The following is a 12,647-nucleotide window of genomic DNA, read 5'->3' on the forward strand; positions in this document are numbered from 1 at the left end:
CCAACCTGACGCAGCATTCTACGTGAGCACATCCCTCCACCAAGTCAAGGTTTTACGTTTCAGACCTTAAGATAACGCAAGTACCATGGCTGGCCTCACCCGCAACCATGACATTAACAATTGAGGTTGATCAAAGGTGTTGGTGTGCCCATACATGCAGATGGTTTGCGAGCCTAGACTCCACATATACAAATTGCCTCCCATTCAATATAGCCTTGAGGGCCCCTCTAGCCCACTCACTATCACAAGGCTAACTAGCTCATTCGAGAGTAACTTGTACAACTACACATATATAAGACTTGCTTAACCCCTAGCGAGCTTTCTATGAGGCTCAACTTCTACAAAGATCACTACCTGCAGATATCGAAGGAGGGCTTCATCAACCCACCAAGCTACACGCAAATCCAGCTCCCCCTGGATTTCGATCAAACAGTTTCGTATTTCCTCACACAAATTACACATTGAGACTGGACAGGCTGAAAGCACAAGGCCATCTATGCAACCAACATAATCTACAGAAGATTGAGTCAGAGGAGAAATTTTCCTTTAGATGCCCTATGAGCTATGAGATTCAAGGTTGTCACCACAGTCTCTCAAAGATAGATTCAAACACCTCTCTAGCCTCTCGTGGGTCAAAGACATTTCACGATCTTCATTCATGAGACATTCCACACAAACACTGCTCAATCACAGATGAGGGGCTCAATTAGACTCCACCCAAAGCGTGATGTCTAAGAGCATGGACTAACAATCCCCGAGAAGACAACCCAATCAAGGCCAAGAGCAAGAGACAAGACAAACCCGCCAACATGCCGCTGCACTTATGAAGCTTAGGGATCAACAATCCATGTGGATGGCTTGAACAAGTTGCTCTTCAAAACTAGAAGGCCGAAATTTTTGGAATGTTTGCAATGTGATCATGAGAATCACAGTTCAGAATCAAGGGCACAGTACAAGGTTCATTCTGATGGGTGCATAGTGCAAAATAAGAATGGAAAGGTGCTCTTGGACCCATGCACTCCCTCCTCATGATCAAACTCAAGTACATGATCTATTCCCACAAGCAAGAGATGGACAAAAAGGAGTGGGTTATAAAGTAGCTAAAGGAGGGTTCCCCATTGTAATTAGATGCTCAACAAAATGGCGCCAATATGCAAGTATTGAACAAAGGGTATCGGAGAGGCAATCAAAGCCCAAAGCCACCCACCTATAGCTCTAGGGATTGGAAGGATGCTACAATAGAGCTGAAGAAGAACCCAAACACCAATAGAAGTTAGTAGCACAAGCAAGGCTATGCAAGTTAACTGATATTGGGATGTTTTCACAGATTTTATATTGCATAACTTTACCCTTAATTCACAAAATCAAAGACCTTCACATTTCACATTTCTCAGATCTTACCTCTTATGGCCATTTCCTTGAGCACTTATGCAAGGACAGAAATCTCAAATAATGATGATGCTGCCACAGGACCATTTTGCATTCCTAGGAACACATTCACAAATCACAGACTTCACATCTCACTGAATCAAAAGAGGGTTTCTTTGATCTTAAAAGCAATGCACAAAAAAACTACTCTTGGAAACAATGTTCATGGTGCTGGCAGACAACTATTAGCACCACAAAGGCGAATACAGGCCCCCACACACTTATGTACAGTTTAGAACAGCTTGCAGAAGCTCATAATAAGAACTCCGTGGATAACTTATAAATGTTGTTTAAGTGGGACTGCTAGCAACGCAAGGAAAATAAACCGTTTATTGCCTTCAATTCAGATTTTGCACATGATACGCTTAGCTTCTTCCAGAAATGAAAGAACTTCATATGGAAATATGCAATTGACAGGCTCATAGACAGATTTCTCATATTCCTAGTTTCATGAGGTGACCTCAGCGCTGCACACTGGACAGACCTGCAAAACATGCAAATAACAAAAGTTTTTTGCATAAAAGTTGATTCTACAAGCTAACCGTGAACAGAATCTTGAACATAGATGTACCTTGTTGATCTGAAGCCAATTTTTTATACAGTCAGCATGGTACTTATGTTTGCACGGTAAAGTTGACAGAAAGTCTCCATCCTCATAGTCCAGACGGCAAATAACACACCTGCTCACCATGCAGTCTCACACCAATCAGGATTCCGGCTCTAGGAAAAAACTGTTAATACAAATAACCAATCATGAGTGCGCCTTAAACTATTACTCAATGCCTCCACTCAGTTCATTCCACAGTAAATGAAGGCTCTCTCAAAAGTCTGTATTCAACTAAGCATAAGGCCAGACACTTTGCTTTACACCATTGAACTACACAGATGAAGCATAATCCAAAGGACACCAGCAATTTTCCCTAGGTTTCCATTTTGATGGATACATAGGGCAGGATTCACATATTTTGAACTAGCTTGAGAGTTAATGTGCTGTTTACACCTAAACTTTTGTGATTCGCTCTGGCTGCCTGCAGCTTTGCACAGGAAGTTTCAGAGTCTTTTATATTTTGTATGGCGAAAAGGAATACAGCATTTCAGCAAGTTCTAGAAAAATAAAATTTGCCTAAATGGACTGTACTAAATCCAGCTTCTGAAACACTTAAAAACATAACAATTCAAGACCATTCAAAAAAACATTTAAGCTGGTTATATGTGTTCGAATAATGCCCAAAATGGATGGAAAAATACCCTCATGGGCTGTCCTAATAAGTCTAATTACTACTTCTGGAACCAGTGTTTAGGGTCCTATTCTATTTTTATAGTTAAGATCTAGAAATTGACTCCATTTAGCCTAAAGTTTCCAAGATTCCTCTCTAGCATCTTGGATATGGCAATATGCCATATGTCACTCTGGAAGTTAATCTTCAGTCCAAGGTTCAGGGTGCAATATTACTCTTGCACTTTGTGCAAATGGGTCACTCTAGACGTTAATCTCAGCCCAAGGTTTACAGTGCAATATTACTTTTGCACTTTGAGCAAATGGATCCTCTCCTTTTGCTACCTTTCTTCATTGGTCATACAGACTCTCTTCCACAGCAACCATATAGAAGCTGTACACTGGTGAGTGTTGGGACAAATTGATGTAATGGGCCTATACCAAGGGGTACAAGGTCAATGTGTGCTTGTGTGTGAACATGTGTGTAGGTGTGACTGACAATGTGTCAATTAGTACGTGTGATTGAGTGAATCTAGGAGTGTGGTGTGTGATTGAGAGGTTCATGGAGAAATTTATGGATCTAGATGCTCTCTTGAGCTCATAGGTGCATTGTATCTCTTGCCTATATATTGGCCATCTCTCTCATGAATGAATAAGCTTCTTCCATCTTCTCGTGTCTCCATCATGTTTCCATTTCTGCTCCAACATGTGGTATCAGAGCCAAGTTCCCTCCTTGAGCCTCGTCATCATCTTCCTCTTCACCCTCCACCTTCTTCTCCATTCTTCCCCCTTCTGCCCCGAAATTTCCATGAGCTTGTTCTCCCTCTTTGCTTGACCATTTCCAAATCCCTTCCAGCGGGAGACTCCCCTAAATAGGGCGCACATTCTCACCTGAGCATTTGTTAAAATTCCGTTTCTGCTGCCCCTGCCGCCCTCTTCTTTGCCCAACGAGCTTCTGATGCATACGACCTGCAGGGAAAAAATTTTGACCAGCCCTCCAAGGTATAGTTGGGCGACCTTATGAGCTAGCTGCTGTTCAAATTTGAGCTCATTTGGACCAATGGTTGAGGAGAAATCAACGAAAAACAAGTCAGGATTGAAGCAGCTTGTACCAGCGACTGTGCGCACAACATTTCGCCCATCCTTGGCTGAGGATACTCTAAGGTATATGTCCTTCATTTCTGCATAAAAAGCCTTTTCAATAGCTCTTCCGGCTATGCAAATTTAGCCCTCCAAGTTGCTACTATTTTTGGGTCAGATTTTTGACAGTTTTGGTTCTTTCATACTTGCTTAGTCACCAAAGATAAAGTGGTGCATGTAGCGGAGGTTGAAATGCTAGGTATGTCTGCTGAAATTTCCAGCAATGCACAACTTGTAGCACTCATGGTCATTGAGTTGATGTTTGGTCCGCTTTATGTTTACTCATGCACAGGGTGACTTGAAGTATAGAATCGAAACATGTCTGCAACAACCTTCCGTACTCATGGATATGAGGAGAGGCTTTTCTTTCATATCGACGTGTTGGTTGGCAAAGAATGGTTCTATAGTAAGAACCTGGATATGGATTACGTTCGTCATACTATATCTTTATGTATGAATGGCAAGTAGATCAATTTGAAACTAACCTTAATGGCCCTGTAGCCAAATTTTGTAACTGACAAGTCAATGATAAAGGCAAGCAGCTTTTATTACATGATTTTTCTTCATATGTATACGTTCATAAGACTAGGATATATCCAATCTTACATTTTATAATTTTTTATAGAACAAGCGAAAGAACAAAGGAACGAAAGGAGTTTGTAAGTGACTTTAGACAAAATTATGAGTAAATGAGAAAAATAATAAATAAAAAGTAAAACTTTAACAATAAAATAAAAATAAAAAAGAAGTAAAAAATAACAATAAAATTAACTTAGTAAGCAAAATAACTTAGTAAGAAAAGCTACGCTTATGTTCTCATCAATACCCAAGCATAAGCGCCATCAAGGTTTTCAAAGATTCTGGCATCTCTTATGTAAACGCAGTGCTTACCTGGCTTTGAAATCTCAACCAAACAACAAAAACTTTGATGGCAAAAAGGAAGAAACGCAACAAAAAATAAGAATAAGAAAAGAAAAGAGAGAGGGGGGAGGGGGGGCGAGAGAGAGAGAGAGAGAGAGAGAGAGAGAGAGTCAAATTAAACTTCCACCATAACGCAACCTAGCCCCAAAAGAAGAAGAAGAAAGAAACAACAACTAATGCTAACACAAGGGAACAAAGATAAACTAACGTACATATAAGAAAGCAAATGAAACAAAAACGCAAACACAAGTAAACTATTATTATCATTCTTTTTTAATTAGTTTATTTTTTATTTGTTTCTTATAAATTTAAAATGATAGTAGATGATTAAATAAGGGAGTGGGAGGAAAAACATAATAAATAAATTCTTCATACATACACACGCAAGCGCACACCCACCATAGTTACCACGCAACAACATTCCGACATCCAGAACCTCTACAACGTCGTTCCAGCCAAAGGACATGCAAGGAACGCCTAGAACGTGCCCGGAACGTTCCCAGGCAGGTTTACCAAGGAACACCGTTGCAACATTCCCGGAATGCATTCCAGACCCAATACTAGCATTCCAGCCCTAGTGTTGGCGTTCCAATCCTAATGTTGGCTCAGTAGGATGAGGGAGAACCCTCTCTTGTTATGCCACCTTTAGACCATTAGGACTGACTTTCTTTTCTTCTAAATACCATGTGCTTGACTCCACAGTCTCGAGTCCTATTTTGTATTGAGGCCTTCACGCCTGAGGCATGGCCTCCTTTTCTTGTATTTTGCATATTATATGCTCTTGGATCTTTAGTATTCTACACTTCTATGGCTTTATGCATATTGCAAACATGTACATTTCAGTTTTGAGTTTTCTAAGAGTGTCTTAGAGTCTAAAGTTGAAAAGGAAAGTTTAGAGCTGCTCCTAAAAGCGCTTTTTTTTTCCTAATTTGGTATATTTCCATATGAAATGATGACGTGTCATATGACATGGCGTTCCGGTTTCCGTTCCCCCTCCCACAACATTCCCGTTCCGACACCCGAATTTCCCATTATGACACACACTTTTTTTGGGGTGAAATCCATGTAACTCTATATTGCAATAAACAGTTCCCACAAAAGGAACATGCAATTACATCAGAAAATGGCATTACAAGACAAGTAGATAGGAGAATCTATCTGACAAGCACACAGACAAAATCATAAAATGACCGTCCTAGTGACACCCCGAAGAAGTGAAACTTAGAAAAGGTGGGATCACCAAAGACTCTATGTTTCATGTCCTTCCACATGGTCCAGAGTCCCCAATAACGAATCCATGTGAAGAAAATATCAAAACCATGACCTTGTGGATGTATCCCAAATAGCCAAAAGTGCTTTCCAAAGCAAGCAGTAGGAAACCATGCCTGGAGATGCTGCTGAAGAAACTATAAAAAATCACAAGTCTCAAGGCAATGCCAAAAAAAGTGAGACAAAGATTCCCTTGGAGCCAAACATCTGCGACAAACAACGGCAGCAATACGTCTCCGTGCTAGGAGTTGACCGAAAGGAAAAACTCCAAGCATCACTTCACAAAAAGACATGTTGATGAAGAGGCAGTTTGCAGCTCCAAATAGGCTGCAATCTTCTCCGCCACCATTTTAGATTATGAGTCATAGCCCAAATGTGATTTGCCCTATTTGAAACCCAAGGTGGAGGCATCCAAACCCTATACAAGCTGGCCACTATGACGTTAGCCAATAATAATAGATGTCTGTATGAACCTTGACGATGTAGAGCCCAATCCTTAAGTCAAGAAGTGAGCTGTAGCTTTGGCACTAGAAGGAAACATTGAAGCATTTGAGAAAGATAATGCCAAATGGGTCGATAATGCAAACCCCAAACTGTCTGACTGCCTAAGCAAATGATAGAAAAGTACCATCAACATGAAGCACATCCCTTACAAACTGGATTTCTCTAGAGGAAATAAATAAGAGCGTCCGGGTTCCTGTAAGGTGAGCAAACGAGGAAACACCTTGGACAAATGTAAACTCTCATCCCATAAGGAACTTCCCTCAAGACAAGTGCAACCTTGCTATTTCAGATGGGAGAGTATCTCTGTCCAAGCTGAACCGTAACTCTACCATTAATATATCCTAGAATAAAATCCCATTGAGAGGGATACCAGTGCCCAAAAGAATGAGTAGTCAAATGTGAAAGCAAACGACACAACATAGCAGCCCATGGCTGGTCACCAAGCATAAATTCCAACATCATTCATTTCTCTTCATGTGCCAAGATATGTATATAAATATTCAAGATGTTTAAAGCACCATGCATTTTTGGTAAACAAAGGTGCTCCATGGAGAGTAATCTAATGCGCAAAGTAATCTAATGCTTTTACGGCCATTCTTCGAGCACCAGAATGTCTCCATAAGAGTAGACATGAAACATGTAATGTCCTTTTTGCCAAACATCATCAATGATAAAAGGGGCTGTCACGGGGATGTGATGGCGAAGTGATTAAACTAATTGTCACTGAATTCGGCCTAGGGTTGCCAGGCTAGGGGCATTAGTATAAGGGTACCTATGATTTTATGTGCAACAAGTGCAACACCTAGTGCTATTAGCTTGGTCTTATTCTATAAGGTCATTAATTTAGTTCACTGGGGTCATGCTTTAAAAATTGACCCACTAGGGTTCCTATATACTAGGGTCATTGGTTCCAAGCACTAGGGTCATGATTTACAAAGCGACCCCCTAGGGGCATTAAAATCCCACGCCCTATTTGCCATGTGTCTGTGTGTGAGCATGTGTGGCCTCTCTGCTTGACTTGTGGCACCTGTGTGTCACAACTGGAAGCACCTGGAAGGCCTTGGAGCCCTTCCCTAGTCTACCCTACTATTCTAAGTCTTCTCCCCTACCAGAGGAGTCATTTGAAGAAGATGGCGGATTTTTGCAGCTCTCTCTTGGCTAACTGAAGTCGTTTTTTAAGTTTTCTCCATGATACATTTTCTCCCCTTGGGCCTTGGTGTTTCCTGCTGTTGGCATGCTCCCTAGACCTGGGCGTCTTCATTCTAGAGCTTATCTGAACTTTTCTCGCCTTTCTTCGAGACAAAAGTTCTCCTTTTCTTCATCTGAAGCTGTATTCTTGGACACCTCTCTCCTAGCTTCTGTCTGGTGCAAGGTGCATTGAATTCTGAGCTTCCAGTGAGCTGGAATCTTCATTTTAGTGAACGAATTCATGGCCGATTTGCTGCTGATTGCTGGACGCCTTCTCTTGTGGCCTTTTCTGGTGTTGGAAGGCAGCCAAGGACACCTCCCTCTTGCCAGAGTCTGCCATTTGTTGTTCAACCATTTGCTTCGAGCTGAAACAGGCTCCATTTGCTGGCCGAATTTTTATCTTCTCCTTCTACTTTGTGCTACCGCCACTCTTGCTAAGTTTTTGGAAGGTTGGATGCCTTGCCATTGGCCCGGGAGAGGATTGGGGCACTGGATGTGATACTCTCTTCCAGGGGAAGCAGTGGCAAGCCTTGGGCTCAGTGATGGCTTTGATTTGTGTGAATGCATTGCTTGGCATGATGTTGGGTTGTTCTACTTGAGATATGATTGGCTACTGAAGGGAACCAAGAGGATAGCACTGGGAGTTGGTCACTGCACAGCCATGGGTTGGCATTGTACTGGGTTGCACCTGTGGGTGAGTTCAAAAAGGGAGTCCCTTGTAATTGAACTAACCAATGAATAAATAAATACCCCAAGAGGCGCCAAGTGTTGAGGCTAACAGGTGTCACTGTGTATGCTATTAAATAGGGCATTCTAGCCTCCCTTGTTTTGTATGGTTCAGTGATGCTATGCTGTGGAATTGTATGCTCTAAAGGACTTAGCACATGGGAAGAAATAGGATGGGAATGGGAAAAGGTGGTCCCAAGTGGGCCCATGCATATTTCTATCCTATTCCCATCCCACCATGTGCTAACAAAAAAAGAACTAGGGATGGGTTTAGGAAGAAGAGGACACATGGCATCATTTCATGTGTTTAGGAGGTGGGGACCACGTGGGGACAAGGATACGGGTCATCCTTGCATGTTTTTGAATCCCTAAAAAAGGGGAACCCATTTTGGCTGCCAAGGTCTAGAGGCCATGGTCTAGGATGGGAGAAAAAGTGGCTACTCCCATTCTAAACCATCCTAGACCACTTGGTGTAGGACGGGAGTAATGATGACAAAAAGATTCCCATCCTAAACCCATGCTAGCCCCATCCATGTGCTAAGGCCCTAAGTATTGTGTTTGGGAAATGGAAATGAAACATGGTGGCTGTATTTTGGTGTTGTGAGAAAATAGAGTAAGATATACTGCCCTTTGTCAGTCAAAGGCGGGTTATGGTGGTTCCATTGCCGGGACCCTCAACAAATCATCCAGGACTCCCTAGGCAGCTTGGGCAGCGATAGTATTTGCTGATTTTTCTTGGTACAGCCACCCACTGCCTTTGATATGGAGCATATATGGCTTGGTTATGATGCAGACTCAGTTTGAGCTAGAGTAGCAGATAAGGAGAGCACACCCTAGAATAAGATTACAAGATGCAGCCCATGAAGGGCAGAATACTCAGGTTGATGCATTGGGGCAACCCGTTCCACAAGTACATAACCCTGCTAGTACATTTGCATTGGGTGCAGACCCAAGTGTACAGCCAAATGCTATGGCCGTGATGCAAACTCAGATGGCCTCTGTGTTGCAAGTTTTAACTCAACTCACTCAAAGCTTTGCTAAGATTGTACACAATCCAGCTCTATTGCCGAGGGCAGAGGCACAGCCCATACAAGATCCACAAATGCATGTGGGACAGCCACTACCAGAGCCACAGACACCTGAGTCTACCCTGCTATTCTGAGCCTTCTCCCTTACCAAAGGAGCCATTTGAAGAAGATGGCGGATTTTTGCAGCTCTCTCTTGGCTGACTGAAGTCATTTTTTAAGTTTTCTCCGCGACAGATCTTCTCCCCTTGGCGTTTCCTGCTGCTGGCATGCTCCCTGGACCTGGGCGTCTTCATTCTGGGCCTTTTCTGAAGCTTTTCTCACTTTCTTCGTGACAAAAGTTCTCCTTTTTCTTCATCTGAAGCCGTATTCTTGGACACCTCTCTCCTAGCTTCTGTCTAGTGCAAGGTGCACTGAATTCTGAGCTTCCAGTGAGCTGGAATCTTCATTTTAGTGGACGAATTCATGGCCGATTTGCTGCTGATTGCTAAACGCCTTCTCTTGTGACCTTTTCTGGTGTTGGAAGGCAGCCAAGGACAGAACGCTCTTGCCATAGTCTGCTATCTGCTGTTCAACCATCTTCTGAGGCTGTTTCGAGCTGAAACAGGCTCCATTTGCTGGCCAAATTTTTGTCTTCTCCTTCTGCTTTGTGCTACCGCCACTCTTGCTGAGTTTTTGGAAGGTTAGATGCCCTGCCATTGGCCCGGGAAAGGATCGGGGCATTGGATGTGACACTCTCTTCTTGGGGAAGAAGTGGCAAGCCTTGGGCTCAGTGATGGCTTTGATTTGTGTGGATGCATTGCTTGGCATGATGTTGGGTTGTTCTACTTGAGATATGCTTGGCTACTGAAGAGAACCAAGAGGATAGTACTGGGAGTTGGTCACTTGCACAGCCACGGGTTGGCATTGTACCGGGTTGCACCTGCAGGTGAGTTCAAGAAGGGAGTCCCTTGTAATTGTACTAACCAGTGTATGCTACTGAGTAGGGGCATTCTAGCCTCCCTTGTTTTGTATGGTTCAATGATGCTATGCTGTCGAATTGTATGCTCTAAGTATTGTGTTTGGGCAATGGCAATGGAACATGGTGGTTGTTGGCCAAGTAGCTAATTTCCAGTATTCTAACTTCTTTTTAGTTTTGTAAGCACCCAATCCATCTGTTGATGTCGTAAGGCTAGATGATCTAAGCTTATGCAGGATTTCGACTTTAAAATCCTATACAAAAGGGTGAAATTCATGTAGTGGCAAGTGCTTGGAGTCGAACTGGTTATGTAAACTTTATAAATTTCACTGAGATCCAAACCAGCCTCTTTCTATTCCTTAAAGGCTGACATGAGTATGATCATTGCCTCTACCATATTTGGCAACAGGTCCAGTTCGGAACATGCCCTAATGAACCTCATGGTTCAATTGTTATGGGAAGAAATATGAGATCAATATTTCATTCACAATGGTCTCTTGTTCCGAGATGGAAGACTGCATACCAATGTACAAGACACAACAAAAAAAGTCACTTTCAAGTGTCATGATATGCCTTATGTTGGGACATCATGGTATCCAAAGACGTTGGCTTTGATCAAGCATGATTTCTATTTGCCTAAGATGTGGACTGATGTCCAGACGTTATGTGCAAGAGTATGAGCAATGCTAGCTTAATAAGGTAGAACACTTGAGACAAAGTGGCTTGCTGCATCCATTGGAAATCCCACATAAGTTCCATGGATTTTATACTTGGATTACTAAGAATCAACCATGGGCATGATATCATTGTTGGAGTTTAGAAGGTCACCTCCCCATCTTTGAGCCCCCAAATGAGGAGAGCATGGAGATGCACCATATAGGTCTCAGAAAGTCAGGGCTGCCACATGGGCAGCATACAAGCTAGGGCACAATTGGTGACTGGAGATCCTGTGAACAGTGGGTAGGAGCGCCCACGTCCAGGGTTGTACCTCGACAAGCAACATGGGCTGCTCTGCCATGGGCAGGAGTGGACCTGCAAGAGGCACTGCAACCAGCATCAGGAGATTGTGCAACAGTCTGAAGCACTGCATAGGAGTGCAAAACACGGTTGCCTGGAGCTGGGAAGCCACGCGGCAATCATGCGCACCTGGACGTGACTGTTTGGGGCTGCAGAAACAGATCAGAGTGCACCAGAAGATCAGAGGAATTCAGAACCAAAAAGGGTCACTGGCCTGCTCAAATTGATGCAGAGAATGCACTATTTTTAAAGAGGAATGTCATAATGAGTGAACAACCTGGAGTCTTCCAGCCACCATGCTCTAAGGGTCTGTTTTCCTTTCTTTGGCAAGGTCCGCAACAAAAGAATATCTCCAGATAACCTGGACCATGAACTCTCGCGAAGTTCTCAAGCAAGTACTCTTCTGGCTTCAATACACCTTGTCCATCACCTTCCAACAATCTGTATCCGAGATTTGAAAAAGCACCCACACTTTTCCTTCTACCTTCGAAGAAGGCCAATTCCTTCCAATCTCGCATTACCTGAGACAGTTGAATAGCAGATTCTCTCCACAGCAGGCTCAAATTAAGAACATCAAGTACATACCATATTGTCGTACTACCTATGTGCTTGCTCTGAAAGCAAACCATGCACCTCATCGAGGCACATACCAAAAACCTGTGTAATCCTGTATTGTCCCCTTCTGAAGTACAACCACCATCTGAAACATCAAACCCTAGGACACTCCATGGAATCCACCCTCACGTCAGTATCAACAGCCACGCACCTGGAAGATACCAAGCACTCCATGCTGTCCTTCACCTTCACAAAGGTCTCTGACTCCTCGTCGACCCACATCTCAATGTCAGACATCATCATTGTGGTTTCTAGGTCAGCATATCTGACCTCAGTAACACACGGAGATGTCACCAAGAATAGCTCTTCTATTACCACATTAGATTTGGCTTTTGTGTCACCCTCTAAATCTGAGTCGGACTCCTTGTTTTTCTGATCCGCCTTCTTCTTTATGCAATCCTCCACAAAATGGCCTGGCGTGTCACAATAGAAGCACTTCTCTTCTACTGCTTCTTGGAAGTGTCCTCGTCATCAGAGTCATCCTTCTTGGACTTGCCACCATTAGGCTTGTCCTTTCCTTTGCTAGCGTAATCCTTCGCCAACAACACCTTGTCATCTTTGTCGTTGTTGTAGAGATTCTCCCTAGCTTCTTCCTAGAGCAGTAATGGACCTAACTCCTCAAAAGCCACAAAGGCTTGGT

General features: G+C 43.1%; 1 protein-coding gene across 6 annotated transcripts in view; it reads right to left on the reverse strand.

Annotated features, from left to right (window-relative positions):
- Nucleotides 1–1,744: 1,744 nt before the first annotated feature.
- LOC147892671 (RING/U-box superfamily protein) overlaps nucleotides 1,745–12,647 on the reverse strand; it is a 43,019-nt gene continuing 32,116 nt past the window's right edge. For all 6 annotated transcript variants that reach the window (XM_087387074.1, XM_087387075.1, XM_087387076.1 and 3 more), the window contains exons 7-8: nucleotides 2,000–2,108; nucleotides 1,745–1,912 (exon numbers count right to left, since the gene is read on the reverse strand). In XM_087387074.1, the coding sequence (XP_087243200.1) occupies nucleotides 1,877–1,912; nucleotides 2,000–2,108 (145 nt within the window). In that variant the 3' untranslated portion in view covers nucleotides 1,745–1,876. The remainder of the gene's footprint in view (nucleotides 1,913–1,999; nucleotides 2,109–12,647) is intronic.

The sequence above is a fragment of the Dipteris shenzhenensis genome, chromosome 16, assembly GCF_047967505.1.
Source record: "Dipteris shenzhenensis isolate YYH24624 ecotype China chromosome 16, Dip_SZ_1.0, whole genome shotgun sequence".
Taxonomy (NCBI): Eukaryota; Viridiplantae; Streptophyta; class Polypodiopsida; order Gleicheniales; family Dipteridaceae; genus Dipteris; species Dipteris shenzhenensis.